General features: G+C 66.7%; 2 protein-coding genes and 1 long non-coding RNA gene across 18 annotated transcripts; 1 reads left to right on the plus strand and 2 right to left on the minus strand.

The window, feature by feature from the left end:
* Nucleotides 1-484: 484 nt before the first annotated feature.
* LOC112666179 (cold inducible RNA binding protein) lies at nucleotides 485-13,091 on the minus strand. 10 transcript variants are annotated; one of them, XR_007404307.1, is made up of 8 exons: nucleotides 12,845-13,090; nucleotides 4,095-4,215; nucleotides 3,907-4,013; nucleotides 3,657-3,795; nucleotides 3,484-3,565; nucleotides 3,296-3,366; nucleotides 834-964; nucleotides 485-653 (listed from the first exon to the last, which is right to left on the minus strand). XR_007404307.1 is itself a non-coding variant. In XM_049098204.1 (7 exons), exons 1-7 carry the CDS (start codon nucleotides 12,977-12,979, stop codon nucleotides 2,880-2,882), a joined length of 660 nt encoding a protein of 219 aa, XP_048954161.1. In that variant the 5' UTR covers nucleotides 12,980-13,086; the 3' UTR covers nucleotides 2,126-2,879. The 10 variants fall into 10 exon arrangements, 6 of the variants coding, with proteins under 6 accessions (XP_048954161.1, XP_035558972.1, XP_035558978.1 ...); XR_007404308.1 differs by having other exon boundaries at nucleotides 3,472-3,565; nucleotides 12,845-13,085; XR_007404310.1 differs by lacking the exon at nucleotides 12,845-13,090 and adding an exon at nucleotides 5,250-5,398 and having other exon boundaries at nucleotides 485-650.
* LOC112666178 (uncharacterized) lies at nucleotides 12,564-15,352 on the plus strand. Its single transcript, XR_003140764.3, has 3 exons — nucleotides 12,564-12,794; nucleotides 14,119-14,165; nucleotides 15,212-15,352. It is a non-coding gene; the product is annotated as an uncharacterized LOC112666178 (long non-coding RNA).
* On the minus strand, nucleotides 14,042-23,283 carry MIDN (midnolin). 7 transcript variants are annotated; one of them, XM_035703072.2, is made up of 9 exons: nucleotides 23,143-23,283; nucleotides 21,315-21,935; nucleotides 20,204-20,291; nucleotides 19,965-20,027; nucleotides 17,835-17,963; nucleotides 17,435-17,749; nucleotides 17,097-17,244; nucleotides 16,642-16,902; nucleotides 14,042-16,032 (listed from the first exon to the last, which is right to left on the minus strand). In XM_035703072.2, the coding sequence occupies exons 2-9, from the start codon at nucleotides 21,545-21,547 to the stop codon at nucleotides 15,755-15,757; spliced, it is 1,515 nt and encodes a 504-aa protein (XP_035558965.1). In that variant the 5' UTR covers nucleotides 21,548-21,935; nucleotides 23,143-23,283; the 3' UTR covers nucleotides 14,042-15,754. The 7 variants fall into 7 exon arrangements, with proteins under 7 accessions (XP_035558965.1, XP_035558964.1, XP_035558966.1 ...); XM_035703071.2 differs by having other exon boundaries at nucleotides 17,097-17,271; XM_035703073.2 differs by having other exon boundaries at nucleotides 17,097-17,241; nucleotides 23,143-23,278.
* Between the last annotated feature and the right edge of the window lie 1,809 nt (nucleotides 23,284-25,092).

The following is a 25,092-nucleotide window of genomic DNA, read 5'->3' on the forward strand; positions in this document are numbered from 1 at the left end:
AGAGGGGCTGTCCAGCTAGTGGGGGGCATCTGGCTCTCCGCAGGGGCCGCCCCCACCTGTGGGAGGACTCGGGGCTCCCTGCCGCCGCCGCCCTCCCAGTCCTACTGAGAGTGGAGGGGAGTGGCCCAGGACTAAGGCATCCCAACCAAGGGTCAGCCCCAATGCTCTGCACCCCAGAACCGGGCACGAGGCAACCAACCCAGAACGCAAGCTCAGTCAACACAAGATGGGAGATTGGGGGCCACTCTGCCAAGACCCTGGAAGACAGGTGCCCACCTGACATGAGGCGGCCTGGGGTCCACCACCATCTCTCGGCCTCACTGCCCGTCAAAACCTACAACCACTGCCCAAGGAGACAACAAAGTGACCGGGTCCTGGCTTGGGTCCAGCTTGTGCCCTGAACAGAGGCCAGAGAGAGACTTTCTCTAGCAGACAACTCCCCACCCCAAACACCCCACGGTCGCACCCCAAGCCAAACTCAGACTTCTGTGCGGACACACCAGCCCTTTATTCAAATCCAACTTCCAGGTCCTGCTACCGACGAGGGGGAGAATCGGGGGGAGAACCAGATACGTGTGGTGCCAACTGCCACACACCTGTCCTCCCGGAGCATCATGAATCCGTGCACCTCAGCCTCCCCAGTGAAGTACCTGCTGGAAGACAAGAAGCAGGGGGGGCGTAAAGGAGAGCTGGTACCGGCAGGGGGCCCCAGAACGCAGCCTCCAGCTGGCGTCACAGTAGAGCAGGAGACCAGGAAAGGAGAACCCACCAGGTGGGCCAGGCATTGTCAGGGCCAAAGGGCCTCAAAGCACCCACCTCATGATAGCACTTACAGGTAACATGGTGAGGACAGATAGCCGTGCCTCTGGCTCTTGCTTCCAGGTGAAATTCCTCCTGGGACAGGGACCCCAGGTCATCACTGCACTCTGGCCACCCTTCCAAGTCACAATGGCTTCCCTTCAACCTGCCAAAGCAAAGAAGCGTTACGCCCAGTGTCCCAGCCACAGCTCGTGTCTGCCCCTCCCCACCTCCCCTGAAACCATCCACAGCTCCTAGGAGGGTCTCAAGCTAGTCATCGGGGCCATCCTGGCAGAGGCCCCGTCCCAGGCTGGCGTGCCCAGGGTGGGCCTGCGCCTTTCAGATGGGCCAGGCCACGTTCCACCCTTAAGCAGAGCCAGCTACCCAATTGGGATGGAGCTGCTTAGAGAAGAGTGTGGGCTCTGGGAAAAACTCATGGCGGCAACAGACATCAGAGAAAGCTAGTGAGGAGCCTGAGGTAAGGAGGTCTGGAAAAGACGGTCAATTGATGAACAAAAATTCCAAAAGGCAGGGCGTTCGGTGGTCTCCAATCCTGCTTATGGATCGAAACTACTCTTGAGGCGTGACTGCCCAGGCCGCTCGCCTGGCTGCAGGCGGGGAAAGGCCAACGGCCGAGGTCTGACTTTAGTGCTAGCTTGATTTAAAAAACAAAAAACAAAAAAACAAAAAAGGAAAAAGAAAAGAAAAATGGAAAAGGAAAAACAGTCAAAGGAACATTCCCCAGGTACATAACTTTACTTTCAAATGAGCTCTTGACAAGAGGAGGGATGCGGACACGAGCAAAAGGAGTTACCTCGAATTACAGGGCTATTTCCACATATGAGCTAGCCAAGGGAGCAGCTTGCGTCTCAGAGGTTTCTGTTGGGCGCACAACACTTCTGTCCTCCGAGGGGCTGCAGCTTCCATAGGCTAGCGGTGAAAGCTCAGAACTTGTAAAGCAACAGCAGAGCTAGCTAACGAGCCGGTCATCCTGTGGTCGCCCAGGGACACTGCCTGCTGTCCACTCTCTGGCTGACTCCTGAACTAAGGCGGTCCGGGTCAGCGTCACATGCCCGAGTGTCCACCGCCCCTGCTAAGCTGCCCACCCCGTCACCCACCTTCTCACCTGACCGGGACCAATGGCAGTCGGCTGTCACAAGGGGCCCGGCAAGCGTCCGTCTATCCTGCCTTCCCTGTCTAGCTCTCCAAGGGCCTCAGGCAGGACCGGCAGACCGCCTTCTCAAACTGCTCTCTGCTCAGTTCCAACTGCCTCGAACCCGTAGCAGGGAGTGTGTTGTGCAATGAAAGGGAAATTGTCAGAGCAAGGTTCATTTCAGACGGTCTTTTAATCGGCTTCGTAAAGCCAAAGAAAACTGCGTACAAGAATTCCTTAACCACTTCAAATACAACATCAATGGGATATGCATACGTCTTCCAGTAAAAAAGGACAATATAAATAAACATTTTCAAGAACCTCTTGAGGGAACGTCTGCAAGTCTACTGTGGGTCATACACAGCACAGAAGGGCCGCACAGGCCAGGCCCAGGGCAGCCAGGGCACCTCTGCTACTACTGCCCCAGGATGGGTCCTACCACGCTACACTCAGAAACGTTACACAGAGTTGGAAAAAAGCCACAGCTTGCTCAGCTTCCGACAAAAAGCGGATTCAGAGTCCGTTCAATCTTAAGAGAAGTGAATTGGGGCACCCAACTTCACGGGCCTGACCCCACTAAAAAGAGAAACAAAAAAGGCAACACAACCAAAACCAAAACCCACGCAACCCCCAATGATTTCCTAAAAAACTTATGGCTCATAGTAAAAACAAAAAAGGAAAATATGAAGTGCTCTTCAAAACGTTTTTAAAACCCTTAAAAACAGCGCTTCTTTAAAAAGAAAAGTCTAGTAATGAGGCCATCTGGGGGTCAGAAGCAGTCAGGCTGTGTTTGACAAGATCAGAACCGATAAGACTACAAAAGTGGGGTACAAGGAGGTGTGTTCACTACACATTAACGATTCAGCGAAGCTCCCAAAATCTTTAAATATACAGCCATTGGAAGGACGATCTTGAGCAGGAAGGATTTTTACTCGTTGTGTGTAGCTGAGAACAAGAAGCAGGTACAGTGTAAAGGCACTGAAGCACGCGACAAGATGCAGCATTCCACGCCCGGGTCCAGACCTAGAGGGCTTGGCCCCGCAGCCTGGGGAGTAACCAACCCCCCCCAACAGCGGAGGGCAGGGCGGCGGGCCGGCGGCCGCACATGCACTGATGCTGGCTGCTCAGGGGGGCCCTCACTCTCCCTTTCCTTCTTTGTCAGTCTGCTTTTGCCTTTACGTTTGGTGGTAGAAACCGCTGCTGGCACAGAGACCGAGAGGGCAGTCTTGTCCCTTACGGGCCAGCACAATGACAAAGTCTGAGCGTCGCTCGCGGAGGGCGCCAAGGCTTACTGAGCTCCCACCGCAAGCCCCGGCAGCACGGTGCCCTTGGAGCGTGACTTACCGTAACTGTCGTAGCTGTCTCTGTAGGACCCGCCCGAGCTCCGGTCACCATAGCCACCGCCTTGACTCCGGCTGCAAGAAAGACACTTCAAGCTACTCACACCAGCTGCGACAACAGAGCCGCCTTGCCCTGCGCCGGCATCCAGCGAGAAGCCTCCCGCACACCCTGGGCAGGACCTTGGCCGTCACCTGCTGTAGTAGTCTCTGGAGCCTCCATAGCCCCCACTCCTGGACTCAAACCGGCTCCCCCCATAGCCTCGGTCCCCTCCTCCTGCAGAGAGGGACAAGGAGTGAGCACTGTGGCCACCAGCCATGTCCCCACCATGTCCCTAAGGGCCACAGGCCCTGAGCACAGCACTCACCTCTGGAGAATCCACGGCCCCGGCCCCGGCCCCCTCGGAAGAAGCCACGGCCCCCAGCAGAGCCGCCTCGATACCCACGGGATCGGTTGTCAGACGACTTCCCAGCCTGGTCTACCCGGATCTGTCGCCCGTCCACAGACTGGAAACCAGAGATTTGCACGGGTTGGGATTTGCACGCCCTCCCTCAGGGATGTGGGGTTCCCGCACTGCAAACCGGGACCTCCTGCACCTCACAGCAGCAGCCCCTCACCTTCCCGTTCATGGCCATCATGGCATCCTTGGCGTCGTCGATGTTCTCAAAGGTGACGAACCCGAAGCCCCGTGATCGCTGGGTCTCCCTGTCTTTCACGACCACCACTGTACAGGAGAGATCTGCAGTCTGCACTCGGTCCTCCCCACGGGCAGCCTGCGCCGCCCCCAGCCCAGCACCAGCCTCACCTTCAGAGATCTGTCCGTATTTTGAGAAAACCTGCTCCAGCGACTGCTCATTGGTATCAAAACTGAGCCCTCCAACGAAGAGCTTGCCTTCATCTGATGCCATGGTGGCCTGCGGCAAACACTGTTGAAATCCTCACTGAGATCCTCCGGGGGCTTCACCGCGCGGTCCCCGTCCCCATCCCCGTCCCCGCAGCCCCTCACAGAAAGGACGCAGGCTTGCTGGGGGAAGGCTGGCACGACCTCTCTGCCCTCTCTGCCCCCCCCCACCTCTTGCCCCTACTCTGCACGGCCCCACACGGGGGGCTCCCCGAGGGCGGGGGCCGCAGCCCGGCTCTGCAGCGCTCCTCATGCTGCCCTGGCCGTGGGGCCCCGCAGCTTCAGCCGGGCCGACGGCCGCAGGGACGTGTACGGCAGGCGTCGGCCTCCGTCACCGGCTGGGCACACATCGGGTGTCCCCCTTCGTGAGCAGGGGCCTAGATCCCAACCTGACCACCGGGGCGGGGAGGGGCAAGTGCTTGGTCCACAGTGTAGGGCGCCTGTGACGGCTGGGTGGCTGGGCACTGGGCGCGGGGCGGGGGGCAACCCGGGGCCTCGACCTGGAGCCCGGCACGTGGGGCGGGTGCCAACTCGGGCCGACTCTTTGCGGGCTGGGGGAGGCCCCGCCGGAAAGCTCCGGAAACGGGCCAGAGCGCACTGCGGACTGCGCCACTCAGATCCTAGCTCGGGGGACTCGGAGGGCGCCGGAACTGCGCTGCCCTCGCGCGACTGCAGCGGGGAACCGGGAGCGGCGGCCCAGGCCACGCAATGTGGCCCCGCCCACCGCCGCGCGCATGCGCCCCGCGCACGCCCTGCGCCACTCCATCCGGGCACCCGGCACTCCCGCCATTTCGCTGGGCGCAGCCTCGCGCTCGCAGCCGCCATTTTGCGGTGGCGTCCCGCTCGCGGAGGGCCAGACCCGAGGGAAAGACGCCCTCCGGACACAGCTTGGCCCGGTGTCCCGCTGCCCATCCGCCGCCGGCGGGGCGGACTCCACCCCGGGCCCGCCCCGGCACCGCCCCCTCCCAGGGGCGTGCCGCCGCCGTCCCGCCTCCTCCGGCCGGCCGCAGGCCGCTCGCCGCCCCGGGCCCGCGGAACCGGCGCCGCCAGGGCCCTCACCACTGAGTCGGGAAGGTCCCTGACGCAGGCGGGAACAAGGCGCAGCACAACGAGCCAAGCCTCCTAACGCGCGAGTGAGGGGGGGCCGCCGAGCGCCCGGCCTTATGTACGCCGCCGCGGGTCCCCGCCCCCTGCCCCGCGCCAGCCAATCCGTGGGCTCGGCAGCCGCAGCCGCACTTCATATTCATGAGTCGGGGGCTGGGCCTGCCATGGCTCCGCCCCCCTCGCGCGCTCGCGGCCGCCGGGAGCGCTAATTGGCGGGCACGCGCCCTGCCCGCGACTAGGGGGCGGGGCCGGCGCGCGGCGGGGCGGGGCTGACCCACTTCCGCACGCCCGCCCCCAGCTCCCCTCCAGGCCCGCGGCGGGGAACAAAGGGGCCTCTGGCTGCTGCGGGCCCAAACCTGATGGAGATTCCCCTGGTGCTGCTCCAACTCCGACCTGTGCTGTGCCCCGGCAGTCGCCGCCAACCCCCGCCGGAGCCCCGCTGTCAGTCCCCCGGACCCCAACAGCAATCTGATAGACTTGCGCACGTCACCGACCTTCAGGCTCCTGAACACACCACTTCGTGTCGTCGGCCTCGAGGCCCACGCAAACCCCATGATGAGACAACCCCACGTGCATGGACCCCAGTATTCGCCAACTCCGGGGCACCCCAATTTGATGCAGCCTGCTTTGCCTACAAGCCTCCACCAGCACCTACACCTCATTTCCACCCGACCCTGACTTCTCCCGGCTTGGTGTGGTGCTCACACCCCACACTCACCTAGACACACACTTCTGTACATTCCAGCTCTAGACAGCAGGCGGGCCCCACTCTGGGCACCCAACCTCACCCCTGGGGCCAGCACTGCGCCCCAACATTTGTCTCACCCTTGGCCTCCCCTTCAGCAGGTGCTCCTGCCTGCTGCCTGCGCACAGGCTGTGCTCGCTAACAGACTCAGTACCCACGGTGGGGCGAGCCATGCTCTCTCCTTCCCCTGTGGCTTTTTCCTGTTTGGGGTTTCCAAGATCTCTGGTATCAGGAGAACCAGCTTTGTGGGGACCCTGACTCCCACGATTGCTCCCGGGGAGTCCCAAGGCCACCATCTGCCCCCGCTGTGCAGGCTTTGGTTTACGTCGCCTCCCGTGGCCCTGGAACCCCTCTGTGGGGTGGAAAAAACGAGTGCAGAAGGGTTCTGCACGCCGGAGCCCTGCTCTAGAAAGTGTGCAGAGGGCAGACCCTATGCAGAAGACTTGGGGGTGTTTGGGAATAGAGACCTCCAGGCCCACCAGAGACCTCAGACTTACTCCCACCCCAGGGGGGTCTGGCTGACAAAGCAAGGGGCACAGGCACAGACACGGTCTCCAGTGACGGGATCAGTGGGATGGCCTGAGCTCAGGAGCCCCCTCCCCCAGAGCAGCTCATGACTCACGGCCACCCCCTCTGCACCTCACCACCCCGTGCCACCCCTCCCTTACGACTCCCCGTCACAGGCGGCCTGCTGCTGCGTCAGCCTCTCACGCAGGGTGGTTATTAAAAGGAGCCGAAAGAGACCTCAGCTCCCAGCTCCCTGTGCCTCCCGAAGCCGCGGGGGCGTGGGGGGTGGGCGGTGCTGCCGGAGGTGAGCTGGGGCCAGGTAAGCGCCCCGGAGGCCTCCCCGCCACCCTCCCGTGTGCTCCGGCAGAGTCCGCCCGCCCGTGGCTCCGAGCTCCGGCCCGGCCCGCCCTCCCTGCAGCCGGTGGCCCAGCAGCAGCCCGCCCCGCCGCCGCGGCTCGCACTTCCCAGGCGGCTTCCCCTGGTTTTGTGAAGCGCTCGCTCTGCTCCTTCATTCATTCCCTCATCCCGCCAGCACACGCTTATTAAACGTTTACTACGATCCCGGGGCCCGGTGCTGGGTACCGGCCTCCGAGCGTACCCACGGCTGTCCCGGGGTCCCCTCACAGAAAGGACCCCGACCTGGGGGCACCTGTCGCCAGGTGCGCCTGCTCTGGGCATTGTGTGCAAACCTGTGCTTGCCTGTCTGGCGCCTTGCCTGTCTCCCTACCTGCGGTCCCTGTGGTCCCCTGCACCTGTGGGTGCGCGTGGGGCGCTCTCAGGGGTCTGGGACCACCTCCCCTCCATCGCGGCCGCGACCGCGGCGCCCCGCTCTCCCCGCGGACACGAGGGGGCGCTGCGGCCTCGCTGTCACCAGCCGGGGGCTCCGGTCCCGCCGCGCGCTCCAGCGTGGGACCCGGTCCTGTCCCGCCCCCAGGCCCGACCCTGCGCCGCAGCCCAGCGCGCCGGGACGGGTGGGAGGCGGGGGTGCTTGGGGAGGATGGGCTCAAAATAGCCGCGGGCCCGGCAGAGGCTGCTATTCGCGGCCTGGACGCGCTGCGCTCGCCGCCTGCCCGGCGGGACGGGGATTAGGCCGGGACGTCCCGGCCGGCGCGCTCCGGGTCGAGCCACGTCTCGCAGGGCGGCCCCGCCCCGCCCGCCCCTCCCGCCCGGCGCCCCCCGCGCCCTCCCGCCGGCCGGGCCCCTGGACGCCGGGTCCTCCCCCGACCCTGGCTAATGACCGGGCGGGAGGCGGTAATGAGCGTCTGGGCCCCGGACGGGCGTTGGCCGGGATGAAAGGCGCGTGTGTGGGGGGGAACCCTCAGGCCGCGTAATTATCGCCCCCTCCCGGTGGCGGGGCGGGGGCCGGGCCGGTGCACCTGGCGGCCTCCCGGCGGGGGCGCGCACTGGGGCCGTCCTGGCAGCGACGCCGGCCCGCCCGGTCCAAAGCCGGAGGGCCCAGAGCCAGGGTGGGGGAAGCGGAGCCCGGATGAGTGTGCGCGTTGCCAGGTGTGGTGCACATGTGTGCGGGCGAGCTGGGGAGTCGTGGGTAAACAGACACAAGGACTGCTGGGGACTGTGCTTGTGTGGACGCCAAAGTGGGGCCGTGTGCGCGCCGGGATATGGAAGTGTGTGCGTGGCAGGCACACGTACGCGTGCATGTGTGCGCCCTCGAAAGCATGTCTGCGTGGCGCTCCAAGTGCAAGGACGCAAGGGGCTTGTACACAGACCCCAAAGCGTGTGCACGAGGGATGTGGATGTGGGATCAGTCACAGACAGGCTGGGTGTGTGTGACCTGCGACAGAGCCTCTGTGCCTGTGGTTGGTGGCGTGACTCATGCCTCCTGGGGTGGGCACAAGTGCTACGTGTCGGCAGTGGCCGGGGTCTCCCAGGGCACAGGACAGCTGCAGGAGGCCAGAACCCCGCAGGAGAGTTACACCGCCCCCCACCCTATTCCTTCCTGCAGGAGGAGGTGGGGGCCTCCGAGGTCTTCAGGAGGCCCCAGGTGGCCACCAACTGTGAACCCAGGAAACTCAGCTGTTTGCCACCCCGTGAGCTAATGGGAGCTGCACCTGGTGCCAGCGGCCCTCCTGTTCCTAGGACAGGGGCTCCACAGCCCAGGACACTGTGCAGGACCGGGGGTGGGGGGCCCTGGTGGGGCCCCCGTGGGTGGAGGCCTGGGAATGTGGAGGCCGCCGCTCCTCTGCCCCTGCCCAGGCTCCCATCCCGGGACTGCCAAGGCCAGGCAGCGCCCAGTTGGTGCTGGTGACCGCATGTGGTGGGCTGGGAGTGGGGCCCGGGACACACACACAGACACGCACTGTGTGCTTGCGGCCCACCTGGGTTAGGTCAGATGCCTGTGGGAATCCGGGCCTGCGTCGGGTTGCATGTTTGCTTTGCGGTACTCGGGGTGCTCCAGGGACCCCCACGGTGACCCCTTCGCTTCTACCGAGGGACACGGAGGCACGTGTGGCGGTAAGTGCGGGGGCAAGCACACACCCGGCGCATGGTACAACATAGAGCAGATGCCCGTGGACTGCCAGAGCGGGGCACAAAGCCTGTGTGCTGACAACCCCTCGGCTTGCCTTGGCCGGGGCTGGGGACACAACCCCTAGGGTTTTGAGACTGGGCAAGGGCTGAGGCTCACTGCCCCCCACCCCCAGGGGGAGGAGGAGCTGTCTCCCACAAGTGTCCTATCCGCTCACTTGACCTTGGCCCCACTCTTGAGATGTCACCGGTACAAAGGCTCCCTGCAGGCAGCAGGAGGGACAGAGGGACCCCTTCCTGGGGGTCGTGGTGTCTCCACGGCAACACTGGAGTGGCCCAAATGGAGACCACCCCCCTCCCCTCCGGCAGTTGCGGGGGCTGGGAGAGGACAGCCTGCTGGAGGCGGCTGCCGGCGGCCCGCACGGGCACCCACAGTACAAGCGTGGGTGCCCCCGGCTGCCGGGCTCGGAACATCTCTCCCCTGGGTCAGTGCCGGCCAGGCGCCCTGCTGCGCTGCCAGACCCCTCTCTGGGGTCAGGCGCTTATCTGAGAAGTGGGCGCACAGCAGCACTTCCTGGGGTCAGGACACCCTGACGCAGGGGTGTCAGCCAGGGACAGGGCACCCCGAAGAGGCACTTGGGGTTCTTTGCTCTTTCTTGTGAAAATGGTCTGATGCTCCCGTCCCTTTCTTCAGGGTCTCAGCAGGGGATGGAGCAGTGGAGGCACAGCCCGCCTGTCCCCGCCCCAGACCAGCAGGTCTCTGCCCCTCGGGTGGGCCTGGGGCCCCCGAGGGTACGTGGGCAGCCTGTGGCCTGAGCAGTGGGCTGTGTTTGGGGGAGGGTGCTGCCTTGGGTGAGAAGTCTCTGAGGATCTGAGCGCCTGCCCCTGCCGGGTGCGACTTTCAATTTTGCGGTTTTCTTGAGGGAGGTCTCCATCCAGGGTGAGAATGGGGGTGCCATTGTTTTGAGAGTCACACTGTTGACTGAGGTTGTGGTGGCATCCAGGTGTGAGCTGGAGCCAGTGTGGGTGTCCGCAGGTGTTTGCATATGGGGGGCCGTGTATGGCAGAGCCAGGAACCTGGCCTTGCGGGGGGGAGCCGCATCTACCCCTTCACTGTTGAGGGGTGCACTTCTGAGCGTGGGCGGGAGGGCGGGCTGGTGGCTGCAAGGGGCCCGTGTGGGAGTCGGGCTTGCGCTCCTTCTCTCACAGGCCTGTGGGCAGTGTCTGGGGGGTGGGGCGTGTGCGGCTCGGCTGTAGCCAGCTGCCCAGAGCCGAGGCTCCCCAGGCCTGCGGGCGGCCCCGCCCACATTCCAGAGCAGTTAGGGGGTGCCCCCTACAGCCCCTGCAAGCGCGCCGACCTCTGACCCAGCCTGAGCCCACTCCCTGCATCCTGGGCACCCGACGCAGCAGCAGCTGGCTCCAGGGAGGGACGGCCAGGCGGGGGTGGAGGCTGGAATGTGTGCCGGGGGTGAGGGAGGGGGCCCCCAGAGAGGGGGCGGAGTCGGGGGGATAGAGACCCAGATAGAGAGAGCCCGAGAAAGTGAGTAAGCCCAGAGGAAAAGAGAACAGGCCAGAGGCAGGAGGCGCAGACACAGGGGAGAGAAGTCGAGGCAGCAAGCCAGGGTCAGAGACCCAGGAGGGCAGTCACTGGCACAGGGCCCCAGGTGACAGCAGCCCCACCCCCACACCGGGGCCGGGCTGCTCACCTGTCCCAGGTCACACCAGAGGCTGCCAGTCCCCTGCCCTCCCAGGGCTGGGCAGCCGTGGGTGGGGCTGGAGTCAAGACTCCTGGGCTGGGCCCCAGCACCCTTGGCTGTGGCTTGGTAACTCCCATTCCCAAGGTGCCCGGAGAGGGAGAGGTAGGCGGGTCCCATGGGGCCCGGTGGGGGCGGCTGTGCCTCAGGCACCCGCCGGGTGCTGGGGGTGCGGGAGCTGGCCCCGACGGCACCGCGCACGGCCGTGTCCCCAGCGCCCCTCGCCGGAGGCCCTGATCCTGGCCTTTGGCATCCCAAAACCGTGGGGCCAGCCCCAGTTACCCATTTGGCCGCCTCCGGGGACTCTGGCCTCAAGCAGAAAACAGTGACCCCGGTGACCTTGTCCTGCTGGCCCACGGCTGTGTCGTCCTCCAGGAGCACTGCCCACCTGGCCTCAGGCCTCCAGACCAGCCTCCCCGCCTTGGCAGCCAGCCCGACCCTGCACTGGGGGGGCGCCCTTCAGGCCTGCGCGCTCCCCACCCGGGAGCCTGCTCCTGTTCCCCCTGACAGCTGCCTGCCCTCAGTGGACTCCTGGTCACAGCAAAACTCGCTCCCCCCCTCCGAACCCCCAGCTTCTTGCAGCCTCCTTGACACCCCCCCTCCCCGCTAGGAACGGGAGGCCCCCCTCGGACAACGCCCCGGCTTCCCGTCCTCGGGCCTCGCGTCCACGCCCAGGCTGAAGGCCCAGCCGCCGGCCCCCTGGCTGTCGGGGCCTCCGCTGGCCCCTCCTGCCCCCCTCCTCGGGGGCCACTGTCCATCGCAGCCGCACCCTTGGGGCATCGCTCCTTTCGGGTCCTCGCCTCCGCCCTGCCCTCCCCCAGCTGAGCTCGCAGCCCCCATGCACCTGCTCGCCGTCTCCAGGCCGGCGTGCACGCTCCCCCCCTAGGGGCACCCCTTCCCTCTTGCAACGCTCGGCAGACTCCTATTCCTGGGGCCACGGCTCGGCCGAGCGCTGTCCCCCCGCCCGGGTGCAGGGCTCCCCCAGCCCGGAGGTCGCGTCACCGAGCCCAGGAGGCGGGGGCAGCAGACAATGCCTGGACGGGGAAGGAGGGGTGCGAACGGAGGCGCCGGGCGGGGGTCCACGTGCGGCGCCCCCCGCTACGCCCCCTCTTCCGTCCGGGCGCTGCCGAGCCGTCAGACCCTCGGCGCGCCTCCCGCCCCCAAATTTGCAGACGCGCGACCGCAGGGAGGGGGCCGCCCGCCTCCGCGCCGCGCCTGCGCACTCGGCCGCCCCGGCGCAGCCCCGCCCCCGGCGCCCAGGCCGCGCTGTGATTGGTGCGCGCGCAGGAGCGACGGGCGCGGCCACCAGTGAGGCGCCCCCCGCTGGGCGGGGCCTGGGCCCCCCGACGCGCGGCCGGGGGCGAGCGGGGCGCCCTCCCCACGGTGACGTCAGGCCCGTTTCGCGGCGCGTTGCCGTGGAAACCGCGATTCCATTCCTGCGGGTTTCCGGGGGCCACCCCCTCCCATTCAGCTTTTTCCTCAATGGGAGGAGGGGGCGGCGCAGGGCAGACACCGCCCCCTGCGATCTCCGCAGCCTCTGCCCTCGCCGGGCCTCAGTTTACCTTTATTTCTCGTGGCCTGGCCTGCGGGCCCTCCTGGCCGCGGCTCGCTCGGGCCGGGCGCCCTGCCCTGGCTACGTGTGTGCGTTGCACACACTCCGTGGGGGAGGAGGCCGCGGACCGCAGCCCCCAGCGGGTGTCGTCCCCTCCTGGGACCCCAGGGCAGGGCCGCGACCCTTGGACTCCGGGCCGGGCGCCAGGCAGCGCCCAGAGGGTGGGTTCCCGGCAGCAGGGCACTTGCCCCCCGCCCTGCAGCGCGCACAGCCCCGATTGAGCCTGTGATTCAGCGGCTGCCTCAGTTGACACCTGCTGCCACATCCCCCACCCAGCCCTGTGGAATCACCTGGGCGCAGCCCTCCGCCCTGACCGACCCCAGGGGCAGCTGCGTGGGCGGAAGTTTCCACCTGAGCTGTCCCGCCCACACCTCCAACCTGTGGCCGTTGACTTTGAGGTCTGGAGGGATCGGCCTGATGGCGTGTGGGGGTGGGGGGGACATCCTACCTTCCCGTGGTGCGCCTGCGATGATTCCGGAGTGACTGGGCCTCCGGGAGACGCTCCCCGGACACTCCTGGGACAGGCCCCGTGTCCCTTACCCCTGGGGTCCAGCGGGGCTGGGCGGGCAAGGGCTTGGGCCATCAGTGGTCCGCCGGGAGGGGTGTTCACCGATTTAACAAACACCCCGATCCTCTAGGGCAAGTGAAGTTTCTCCCTGGGCTTGGGGTTTCCTCATCCATTACGTGAGACCTTAACTAGTTCTCTCAGGTGGCAGGACATGGGAAATGATGCTGTTATTGTCCTGTCCCTGCCCAGCCCTGACGTGGATGAGGGTGGGACCCCAGAGGATGTGCCTCCGGCCCGACCCTTGGGAAGATGCCGATTGAGGAAGTACCCAGACAGAGCAAGGGCAGCCAGGACACGGGTGTTCCTGCACAGGGCATGGCCCGGACAAAGGCCTGGAGGCTTGATGCATGACCGTCAGGGCTGGGCAGTGCTGGAATGCAAGGCCAGGGTGAGGCCAGAGAGGGGTGAGAGTTCACCCTAGGCTGGGACGGTGAGGCCAGAGAGGCCTTGAGCGCAAGCCCCAGGCCCTGGGGAATCACTGATTTCTGCTAGAGCTTCTGGAGGCCCAGCAGCCAGGAGGGGGCTCAGGTCAACAGGTCAGGGGCCCACCCAGGCCATACCATCTGCCTGGCCCAGCCTTTGGAGCAGCCTCCCTGTCAGTGGCTGGGGAAACTGAGTCCCAGAGTGTGCGGCCAGGTATCCCTGGTGACGGTTCCAGGGGCAGGTACCCAGCCCACTTCCCAGAGCCAGGAACGGAGGCCCCACCCAGGGCACATGTAAGCAGGCAGCCCTGTGCCCACACCCTGCAGGACTTCCGGCCTTGGGTACCGGGAAGTGGCTGGCCCCTCCCTCCCCTGCCGGGGCGACTTCCTGCCCACCCTCACCTCCAGCCGGGGAGGGGAAGGAACGTGGGAACAGTTCTGGGATGCAACCCTAGTCCACCTTCCAGCTCCCACCGCCTTAGGCAGCGGGAGGACCCAGCATCTCGCTTGGCCACTTGATCACCCCAGGCCCCCTTCTCAGGGAGACTCCCCCACCGTGCCACTCCCAGTTATGTAAGGCCACCCATCGCGCTCTGGAGGACTCCTCTGGGATGGCCCAGACCCCCCCACCCCCACAAGTGGGCAGCACATTCACTTGTTTCATTTTCTGTTTATTACTTGAAATCACGGTGTTGGTATAGGTTTATCTTTCCCAATTTTGTTTTCATACAGGAAACTCACGCAAGGTGCCGGGACACCCCACAGCCCGAACCCCGAGGGTGGGTAATGCTTTCTTGGGGGAGCCCTGGTGAGGGCAGAGGGGGGCGGGCTGGTTCCTGCCTGGGGCCTCCACCCTCAGACCCGCGGAGGCACAGGTGTTATTTAAAAATCGTTAAAAAAAAAACAAAACAGAACACATTTAAATAGGTATCCAAGACAGTTCTTCAAAAACAAACCCACTCCTTTTTTCTCCTTTTTCTTTTTTTTTTTGGAAAATGAAAACAAACAAAAAACAAATCCTTGACCCCTACCCTCTGATCCCTCCCTCCCCACCCCACCCCACAAAAAAGTTTACAGAGCTACAGTTAACACATGATGTTCACATCCGAAACCATTAACTTTAAACACATAATGGGGGGGGATTCACCTACAATAGGATGAAGGAATAGGTGGGGGGTGGGGGTGTCTGGAGGACAGAAAGTTGGGGCAAGGACAAGACTGGGGGTGGGGGCAGGGCCCGATCATCTCCATTATCAGTAAAAAATACGTGAATGAAAAAAAAAAACTCCACCCCCATTGAAATGGCCCCAGTAGGGGGCTTGTCCCTCTGCCCCAGGGGAATCTGGGGTTAAGGGCATGAGTGGGGAGGGTCCAATTTAAACCAGCAGCGACCCCCCCCAAGGGGGTTAATGCTACACAGCGTCACCCCTACCGGGGGCTTCACAGCTCAGCACCCCCTCCCCTCCTGGCTGCCAGAGGGCCTGCAGACACAGCCACAGGCCCAGATCCCTCAGGTTGGGCCAGGAAGGAGGGCTGGGGGTCATTTCCCCTGTGCCCCCAACCATTTCTCTCCCGAGTTTTCAAGAGACTCCCAACCACTATTGGCTCAGAAAATTAATAGTCTATAAATACCCCAAGCTCAGAACAAAAAGGGGGTGGGGCAGGAGGAAATGGCACAGTGCGTGGACGCGAAGGCTGGCGGCTGGTCTGTCCCCCTCCCTCTCTCTTCCCTACTAGGAGAGGGCCCCACGCCCCCACCTGAACCCCAAGGCAGGCTGGGGCCAGCCTACTGAAGCGCCTTTTCTTTTTTTTTTCCTGGAAAAAGAGACCAAGAGAAAAAAGCACAGATGTGGAGGAGAAGCGGCCGAGCAGCGTGTAGGCCGGCTCCGTCGCCGGGCCGCGGGCCGCCAGCTGCAGCGGGACTTCCCTCCCAGGCCCTGCCCGTCTGTAAAGTGCATCATGAGGCATCTACGTTTTTGACTTCAACCTGAAGGGGTGGGGGCGGCTTCCTCGTCTCGTCCCACTCTCAACCATCTGGAGTGACTGCTACATATTGGAGCTTGGGAAGTGGGCGGGGAAGGACCCAGCTCAGGCCGAGGACGGGAGCCGCGACGACGGGAGGAAGAGGCGGGGAACAGGGAGGCAGGAGCCAAGTCCACGGAGAGTTTGGAAAACCATGGTAAGAATGGAAATTAAAAAAAATACAAACAAAAAACAAAACAAAAAAACCAACAAAACGAGAAAACAAAAAAACCAGAAGGAAGCTGGCGGGGAGGGAGGGGCCTCCCGCTGCCCGGCCGCCTGCCCTCCGCGCGCAGGCCTCGCCGGGGACCGTGGGCCCAGGCTGCTGGGGCGAGGGACGCGGTTCCTAGGCCACCACAAACTCGGACTTCATGTCGGGGTTCACTTCCGGCTTCCAGACGGACTCCTCGAAGTCGAGGCCCAGGCCGGAGGCCTCGCTGGGGCCGCCGCCTCCCCCGCCGCCGCTGGTGTCGCTGCGGCCGGCCTTGCGGCTGGGCGGCCAGTGGTAGGGACCCCGGGCGTCGCGCCGGGCCTTCCTGCGGAGCCGCTTCTGCTGGAGCAGCAGCTGCAGGCGCTCCACCTTGCAGCGCGTGGCGCGGTTCTCCGTCTGCCGCAGCCGGTCCCCTGAAAGGAGGCAGGGACGTGACCCCTGAGCCCCTCGGGATGCGGAGACCACGCCCCGCCCCCCCAAACAGGAGGCCCAAGCCCACCTTCCCGAGCCACGGTGGGGGGCCCCTGCACGATCTCCACGCAGGCCAGGCCAGGCCAGGCCAGGCCAGCGCCCGGAGGGGGTGGAGCGCGAGCCCTCGGGCTACTTGTCCCCGAAGGGAGGCACCCGGCCTGCTGCCTTGGTTTCCCCTCCGTGACTTGGGCCCGGGGCCCACCAGGCGGACACTGTTCCGCAGGACTCGGGATTTATTGGGGATAAGCGGGTCTCTGGGGGACACAGGCTACCCCCGGAGCGGCTCTGATCCCCTCCTTCATCAGACTCGACCATTCACAGAGGCTCCACCTGCCATCTGGACAAGGTGGGGGGGGAGGAAGTACCCCCTCCAGGCAGGACAAGGACACTTTGTGCCCCCAACACACATGCTCCCTTCTCTCCAGTCTCGTGCAGCGCATGGTGAGCAGCAGCTGCTGCCCCCCCGCCCCCCCGGCGGGTCAGCTGCTCTGAGCGGCGCACAGAGAGGCCTTGAGCAGCCCAAGGACGGGTGGGGCGCGCTGGACACTTACCCAGGGGCTTGCACATGCGGGCCTGGCTCAGGGAGGCCGGGGCTGTGGCCGCCAGCTTGTCACAGGAGGTAGTTTTGGGGGTGAGGTCCGGGGCAGGCGAGGCGGGTGTGCACTGAGCATGGCAGCGCAGCTGGGTCAGGGACGGGGGCATGCCCTGGTAGTGCCGTGTGGCACTCAGAAGGTCATTGAGGATCTGTAGGATGGTGCCGATGTCACGCCGTGGCCGCCCGCTGCTGTCCTGGCAGTTGGGGTGCAGTGTGCCTGCAGGAGGCGTTGGGGGGGAGTGAGTGCTTGAGAGATTGACACATGGCCCCCAAAGTACAGGGGGCCCACATTCAAATATAGGTGGGACCCCAGGGTGGAAGGTGAGGCACACAGCGGGGAATGGTAGGGACGCTGCCCACCCCCAGCACGTGATCTCCGGTGGGGTCACACGTGGGCACCGAGACACCTACCAGAGAAGGTCCCTGAGAAGACCCCCGGGGCGTGGTTCACGAAGCTCTCAATGACAGCGCCGGGTTTGCGGGAGCGGGAGGTAGGGCTCCCCCCGGGGGTGGAAGTGGGGCTGGCACCAGAACTGGCAGGCGGGGAGCAGTCCATCTGCTGGTCAGGGGGAGGGAGGCCCGTAAGCTGCAGGGTGCAAGGACAGCCCCTGGAATCCAAAGTCTGGGGGGCGGGGGCAGCTTTCGTATACAAAGCATGTATCTGGGACTCGGAGCCCCCCGCCCGTCCCCCAAAGTCCAGGGACAGCCCTGCCTTCCCGGCTGCAAGAATAAGCCCTCCCCGGACTCACCTCGGGGCAGGTAGTAGAAGCTGAGTGGGATCGGAAAGAGCCAGCTGTGACAGGTGAGGGGGACGCAGGGGCAGGGCTGCTGGACATCGGGGGGACTCGGGCAGCACTGGACACGGGCCGGCAGGGAGAGGACACGGGGGCGGTCATGCTGGGGTCCCCCCGGGCCGCGGCGGCTGCGGCGGCGGCTGCGGCTAACACGTGGCGGTGTTGCAGTGGGGCGTGCTGGGCGGCAAGCTGCAGCTGGACGAACATCATGTGGTCACCCACGCGCAGCGCCAGGGTCAGCGGCGAGCGGCCGGACAAGAAGTCACTGACCTGTAGAGAGGGGCCCGTCAGCGCCAGGGCCCCAGCCTGCTGCGCCCCCAGCCCGGCCCAGCCCCGGCCCCCCGCGCTGCGTGACCTGGGGCCTCTCGCCGCCCCTCTCTGGGCTCTGGGGTCCCTGTCGGTGCCACGGATGCTTAAATAAAATGAATCGGTATTTCCGGAAGACGCCTCCGCCAGCCCGGCCCGGCCCGGGCGCCACTGGGGGCTGTGGGGGACAGAGGCGGGTCAGATGGGGGGGCCTGGCCCTCCCTGGCCAGCTTGGTTCTTTCAAGGGGAAACTGAGGCCAGAGGGGGCAAGGCCCAGTCAGCAGTCGCTGCCCTCGAATAACCCCACCCTCCCGGCCCCCAATCCTCTGCCTGTGAATATGGGAGGGGAGCCAATCTCAGACCCCCTCCCAGTTAAGCCACCCAGGCAGCAAGTGGGCGGGAATTCCTGGACAAATTCTTCTTCCTAACCTTTGCTTTCTCAAGATAAATATTTATCTGTCCTGGGTGGGGCTGAGGCTGAGGGGGAGGCTTAGCTAGTGCAGGAGGGGCCCTGATGGTTCTGAGGCCTGCGTCCCCCGAGACCTCAACACAGCTAGCCCCAACACAAACCCTCAAATATGGCGGGGGTGGGGGTGCATCCGAGCCCAGTCTGCATCGGGCTCCTCCTCTGGAGCCTGGCCAGAGCTGAGCTTTCCCCAGGGGCCAGGATGGTGGTGGTGGTGGGGGGGGTGGAGGTTTCTGAGAAGTGACATAGGCCGGGATGACTCAGAACCACCGCCTCCCAGCCCTCCGCTGGCAGCGGCTGGCGTAACCTTCTCTGCTTGGGGGCCGTGGGGAGGAGGCGAGGGAGGCGGGCAGTGCGCAGCCCCCACCCTGAAGCCTGGTCTGCATGGCACCCCCCGCAGCCCCAGAGACTCCCCTTGCAGGAAGGGCCTGGGGTGGCTTCCCAAGAGCAGCTGGGGAGTCCCCCCCCACCCCTCCGCCCTGCAACTTCCTCCCTGGGGAGGGCGAACAGGAGGGCATGACTCGGTGCCAGGCGGGGAAACAGCCCTGGGAGCCCAGTCACTCCGCCCAGTGCCCCCCCCACTCTTGACGCAGGCACCCTGGGGCGGATGTGAACCAAAGACACCCCTGGCCCCCCTGCCAACCGCAGGCCCCCTGTGAGCAGAGAGCTCCGTTCACATCTTCACCAGGAAGTCAAGCGCAGCCCCCACCCGGGGCCCGGGACCCCGGCTCTGCCTCCATCCCAGCAGCCCTTCTGATGGCAGACCACCCAGCTCCAGTGCCCCTCTTCCTCCTCGCTAGCGAGCTGGTGAGGACAGGATGCTACATGTCGGGGAGGGGGCGAGGGCCTCAGGGCAGGAGGAAGGGAAGCCGCTGAGCAGGTTTCCTGCGGCCAGCCCAGCCCAGCCCACCCCCTAGCCGGGGCGGGCAGCAGCCTGCTTCCCCCACCCTGGCAGCAGGCGGATAGCTGAGGCCTGTGTCACCCTCCAGGGAGGAGGGCCCCGCCGCCAGAAAAATGAGGAAAGGAGGAGGTAAAAAAAAAAAAAAAAGAAAAAAAAAAAAAAAGCCTGCAACAAAACCGGGAACCCGGCTGTGGGCCAGTCCCTGCCTTCCTCCTCAGCTCCTGGCCAGTTGCTAAATATTTTCCTAACATCCTGTCTAGGCTATGGCCCTGGGGCTGGGTGCCCCCCTCCCCCTTTTGGGGCAGAGAACAAAGGCCAAAGGGAGAAGGGGGAGGGGTGACTCCCCACTCCTTACAATGGGGTCAAACTAGGCGGAAGGAGTGTCACCCAGGCTGGCCCCTCCAGCCCCCTCCACCCGCAGAAACTAAAAAACAAACAAACAAAAAAGCAAAAACAAAAAAAACCAACAAAAGGTCGCCGTGGGGAAACCGCAGCGGCTGCGGAGGGGGTGCTCCTCACTATGGGGCTGGGGGCCTGGCCCCGGTGTGGGTGTGGGAGCGCGGGGCCAAGGTCACCCCCACAGGCCGGCTTGTGAAAGCCCAGCCCCCTCCCCCATGGCAGCCACCGTGGGAGAGAAGGCCCTCAAGGTCAGGTGGTGAGTGCGAGGGGGGAGGAGGAAGAGGAAGCTGGGTGACCAGGCCAAACTGGCAGGAAGGCTGGGCGGCGCGTCTCCTCCCTCCCCGCGGTCTCCCGGGAGCACGAACACCCCCGGGCCCTCCCCCTGGGCTGGGAGGGACCGGCGCGGGGCTTACCTGCGTCTCGGTCAGGCTCTCCAGGGCCTGCATCACCGACTGCTCCGGCCTCGAGGCTTGCGACTGAAACAGAGAAGCTGCTCTGAGCGTGCGCTCCGGTCGGAGGGCCCGGGCCCGGGGCAGGGGACCTGCGTGCTGGAGGGGCTGCCCTGGCAGGGAGGGTGCTAGGGACCGAGCTCTCGGGTGGGGGCTGCCCGCCTGCGCCAGAGCCTCCGGGGCACTCTGCCCCAGCCGTTTACCATGAGGCCCGCCTCCACGGTGGGCACCAGCGTCAGCTTGCTGCCATCCCCCACGCCGAACTCCTGCAGCTTCCCCGAACTGAGCCGGCTGGGGGGGAGGAAGGAAGAGGGTGAGGCCAAGGAGACAAGGCAGCGACGCGGAAGCCCAGGCACAGGGGGAGATACGGGCGACCCACCCCATCCCTTCCTGGCCTCCAGACCAGAGGGGTGGGGGTGTGTGTGTGTAGGGGGGGGGACGGGAAGTGTCAAACATCTGGCCCTGAGAGCCCCCCCGTGCCAGCAGCTCAAACCTCCTTCCCGTGGGCCCCAACTCTGTACTGGGGCACCACCTCTGCACCCCGACAAAGCACTTTCTCATCCCCCCCAGCGCTAGTACACCCGCGCCGCCCTCTGCCACCCTCCCCTCACCCCAGGGCCGCCCCGGCCTCTAATTCAGTAACTCCGGCCCGGGGCTCCTCTTTGTGGGCGCCACAGGGCTTAGCCTTTAGGGTCTTTTGCGGGGCCGGGCTCCCCCTCCTCCCTCCCTCCCCGGCGCAGGCCGCCGCGGCTCAGACAAAGGAGACCCTCCCCCACCCGCCCCTCCCCCACCGGGGCCCCTCCGCTGGGGATGGACACTGCATGTCCCTGGAGGCCCGCGGGGGGAGTGCTCCCCGGCCCGGAGGCGATTTAAATACCAGGGGGGAGGGGGAGACAGCGGGAGTGCTCGGTGGTTAGAACAAAGGGGGGTAGAAGGACGCAAGTAGGGGAAGAAAACAGCCAGACGTAGAGGGGGGCACCGAGCAGATGCGGAAGCCAGCGGGAACGCAGGCAGAGGAGGCGGCGGCCGCGCCCCCCCCCCCCTCCCGCGGCCGGGACCCCCACGCTGACCCGGGACTCCTGCCTTCCCGGGAGGGGAGGGGGCCGCCCTCGCAGCCGCCTTTGTGCAGCGACCCTGGGCGGGGGAGGGGGCCGAGGCAGGCAAGGCCGAGCAGAGGGCGCCCGAGAGCGCGCGGCGCGCCCCCGCCCCCCGTCTGGCCGCCCCCTTCCTTCCCCGAGCGGCGCGCTCTTTGTTCCCGCCCGGGGGCCGAGGCCCGAGGGGGCGGCGGGGCTGGGGGCGGCGCGCGGTACCTACGTGTCTTTGTGGAGCAGCGCCAGGCGCTCCTTGGGCACTTTGAGCCGCTGGGACAGCCGCTTGCGCAGCCCCTCCACCGTCTCGTCCGGGGGCACGGACAGCTCGTAGCGGGTGCCCGTCGTGCTGTGGATGGCCAGGCTCATGGGCGCCGCCTCGGCCGCCGGGCCCACCTCGCAGGCGCCGCCGGGGGCCCCGCGCCGGCAGCTCCGAGCGCCGCCGGGCTGCGGCTCCATCCCCGGCCCGCGCAGGAGGGCTGGGGTCCGCGGGGCGCCGCCAATCCTCGCCGCGCCTCCGGGCCGTGCGGGGAGGGGGGCTCCCCTGGGGGGGCGGTCCGCGCGCGTCCCCTCCGACAAAGTCCTCGGGGCGGAGCGGAAGGAGGCCAGCAGTCACGGATCCGAGCAGCGCTCCGGGGTCGCGTGGGCTCGTCGGGGCGCCTTCCGGGGGCGGGGGCGGCACTCGCCGCTGCTCTCACGGGCGCCGGGCGTGGGGGAGGGTCCGCAGGAGGGGGCGCCGCTCAGGAGGCCGCGCTCGGTGCCGTCCGCCGCTCGGGCCGTGCTGCCCCGCGCGTCCCCTCCTTAGCAACAGCCGCGCCGCCGCCGCCGCCGCCGCCGCTTGGAAGATCTGGGGGTGAAAGTAACAAGAAAAAAAAGTTATAATGTATCAACGTTCCAAGGGGCGGGGCCGCCGCCCCCTCCCATTCACTACTTACTCCGCCGGCCCCGCGTCGGCCAATCGGCGCGCGCCGAACGCCCAGTCGGCCGCGCGGGCCGGCCAATGGGAGCCGCCGCCGAGCTGCCCCACGTGGCCGCGCGGGCCCGCCCCTCGCCCCGCCCCAGCCCGCCGGCCAAGGGGAGCTCGGCGGGGGCGGGGCTGGCGCCGCTCCGGCCCGCCCCCGCGCTCCACCCGCCCGCGCCGGGGGCCATTCATACGGCCCGCAACAAAGGGCAGGCGGCCCGCGGCCCGCGGCGGGCGGGGGGCGGGGGCGCGGGGTCCCGGCCGGGGCGGCGCGGCGTGGGGGCGGGCACGGTCTCCGCGCCGGGAGGGGCAGGAAGCCGGGGACCTGCCCCCCCGCGTCTGTCCGGGAAGCCGCCGCGAGCGGAAGCGGGAGGCGATCCCCGCGCTTCGCGGCCGGGCCGCGCTCAGGAGCCTCGGCCGGCGGGCGTCCCCCACCCGTGGGGCGTGAGGGCCCGGCGAGGAGCGGCGTGGCGGGCGGTCCTGCGCCCCGGTGACGTGGGCCGGGGCCCGAGGGCCTCTCCCGCGCCTGCACCTCCCGCGTCCCACCCCTGTCCCGCGGGCCGGGCCCGCTTCCCGAGTCGCGCCCGCCCGAGCCGTGACGTGACGCGGCGTCCCCGGCTGCGCCCGCGCGCGCCGCTTGGGGCTGCGGTGAGTCAGCAGCGCCGGCGCGCCCCCTGCCGGCCCCGCCCGGGAGCGCTGCCGGAGCCGTGGGGAGGGGGCGAGGAGGCTGCCCCGGGGCGGGGGGCGGGGGGCGGGCTGCGGCACGGCTGGCGCGGGGGGACCTCCGCCAGGGGCCCGAGCCTCCGACGCAGGAGGCGGGGGCCGCACAACCGGGCACCCCGAGCCCCGACAGCAAGTTGCTCAAGGTCACTCGCGGGGTAGCAAGAGTGCCTGGGAGGCGGGGCGGGGGCTGAGGTCTCGCCGGGGCGGTGCTGGCCGCGCCGAGCCCCTCCCATCCCGCGACCCGAGGGGCTTGCCAGGCCCGGAGACACCCCGAGCCCCGCCTGCCTCCCCGAACAAAGAAAAGTGGGGCGCCCCTCCGAGCCCAGAGGGGGACACCGTGCTCGTCCCGCCGCGTCCCGCCCGCACTCACCGGACGCGGCTAGTCCGAGGTCTCAGCAGTCGCGAGTGGACCCACGTCCGGGCACGGCGCGCGGTGGCGGGGCAGGTCTGGGGCCGAGCGGGCGGCCCCCAAGCCTTTATCCGCACCGCCTTCCCTCGGGGTGGAGTTTGGGCGGGCAGGGGGCGGAGGGCCGGGCGGCCGGTGACGCAGGCGGGCCCCCGCCCCTGCCTGCAGGCCGGGCCCTGGGGCGCCCGGGGATCGGGCCACCCGCCCCTCGAGCCTCGCCGGGACACTGGGGGCCGCTCCATCGATGCCACGGAGGCCTGGGCCACGAACGCCGTGCCGAGGGGCCGGATCCCCAGGACGGGCTCGGGGTGCACAGGTTGGCTCCCACCCCGCCCCCTTTCCTGCCGCCCTAGGCCGGGTGCTTCCGCCTGGGGGCGCCCGCGCGGGGGAGCGCAGGGAGGGGGTGCCTGAGTCAGCGGCCGCGGTCCAAGAAAACAGGCCGGAGTCACCTGCCTGCCGTGGGGGTGTCCCAGCCAGCTGCCCCGGCGGCCTGGCCGCCTGCATCCCTTAACGGTGACCTCAGAAGGCGTTTATGGAGCGATTAACCTGCGCCAGGCCTGCCTAGTGCAGCCGGGGACCAGCCGCCCAGCCGTGACCTTTCCGGGCCTGTTCCTGCGGCTCTGGGCGCTCCCCGTGGCTGCAGAGACCGGGCCTCCCGCGCGCTCACCCTGGAGCGCCCAGGGGGGCTGGGGGTGGGCAGGATTGCCCTACCCATTCCACAGACCACCCACTGAGGCCTCGCAGCAGCAGGTGAAGACGGGACACGTGCGGTGTCTCCCACCACATTGCTGTCTGGGTAGAGAACGTTTTGAGGATGACCCTGATGGGCACGGGGCCTCTCAGTTCTCCTGCTCCCTCTGCCCAAAGGAAGGGGACCCCAGGACCTACTCCCCTACCCCAGGTCCGTTTATCTGGTTTCTCACTTTATCTGGCCTGGCCACCTCCCCGGGGCGGTGTTGCTTTCCAGGTCTCCCTCCAGCTCCCACCCAGTGCTCCTGCAGCGTCTGACAGGCCCCCCACCCAGTCACACCCACACCCTCCCAGCCCCACAGGGTCAGGGCTGGGCTGCAAGCAGAGGCTGAGACAACTGTCATCCCTTGCCGGGGACTGTGGCTGAGGCATGGAGGTGGCGGGACAGAGGACAGGGATCCAGAAAGTAAGACAGCAGGCGCAAAGCCAGGCTTGAGGGAGTGCCGGACACTGGAGAGGAGGCCGGGGCGCCGTGAGGGCCTCCCTTGGAGGCCGGGCGGGGGGACTGTGGGCTCGGAAGCCGGAGCATCTCCAGGCTGGGGGAGCTCCACATGCGGCAGGTGGTGTTGGCGAGGGCACACAGGGGTGTGTGGCCTCGGGAGGGTCTGAGACCTTGCCCTTCAGGCCACCAGGGGAGTGGGTGGTCCTCCTGGAATCGGGGCCCCAAGGGTTCCCGCACATTTAGGGGCGGGACGCTGCTCTCAGGAAGGGACCCAGCCAGGGCCAACTCCTCAGACGCACTAACTCCATCCACTTCCTGCTCCTTCCGTGTTCAGAGCATCCCTGTGCTCCAGCTGGTCCTGGGTGGGAGCACACACGCAGTCCGAGGGGAACCCCTTCCTCAACAAGGAACAAACCCTTCTGGGAGCCTGCCCTCGAGGAAAAGGTTGTGGTCACCGGTTCCTGGTCATAGGACCTGCTCCAGCCTTGGGGCCTCCACCCCAGGACCAGGCTGAGGAATCCTGGCTGTATCCGGAGCCGTACCCCCACCTGGAGGCTGAGATCTCCCAGGAAACAGGCGTCTGGGAGAAGGACCGGGGCGTGGGTGGTGCTGGCCCAGCCAGCTGGATGGAAGTGCTGCTGTCCTGGCCACACTGCTGTGCCCCTCGACCACCCCTTGGGCCCCACACTGCGTCCCTGGTCTTACTGGTCCCAAGGCCTGAG

Source organism: Canis lupus, chromosome 20, assembly GCF_003254725.2.
Source record: "Canis lupus dingo isolate Sandy chromosome 20, ASM325472v2, whole genome shotgun sequence".
Taxonomy (NCBI): domain Eukaryota; kingdom Metazoa; phylum Chordata; class Mammalia; order Carnivora; family Canidae; genus Canis; species Canis lupus.

What these genes read in the sequence shown, in the direction of transcription:
- LOC112666179 (XM_035703078.2), bottom strand. Translation starts at nt 12,979, where the DNA reads ATGGCCCAAGCCCTTGCCCGCCCAGCCCCGCTGGACCCCAGGGGTAAG. An exon ending in TGATGGCCATGAACGGGAAG is followed by an intron (nt 3,796 to 3,906) that starts GTGAGGGGCTGC and finishes TCTGGTTTCCAG; the next exon opens with TCTGTGGACGGGCGACAGAT. An exon ending in TCCAGAGACTACTACAGCAG is followed by an intron (nt 3,367 to 3,483) that starts GTGACGGCCAAG and finishes TCTTTCTTGCAG; the next exon opens with CCGGAGTCAAGGCGGTGGCT.
- MIDN (XM_035703070.2), bottom strand. Translation starts at nt 21,547, where the DNA reads ATGGAGCCGCAGCCCGGCGGCGCTCGGAGCTGCCGGCGCGGGGCCCCC. An exon ending in GCGCTGCTCCACAAAGACAC is followed by an intron (nt 20,292 to 21,314) that starts GTAGGTACCGCG and finishes CCTCCCCCCCAG; the next exon opens with CCGGCTCAGTTCGGGGAAGC. An exon ending in CCGTGGAGGCGGGCCTCATG is followed by an intron (nt 20,028 to 20,203) that starts GTAAACGGCTGG and finishes TCTCTGTTTCAG; the next exon opens with TCGCAAGCCTCGAGGCCGGA.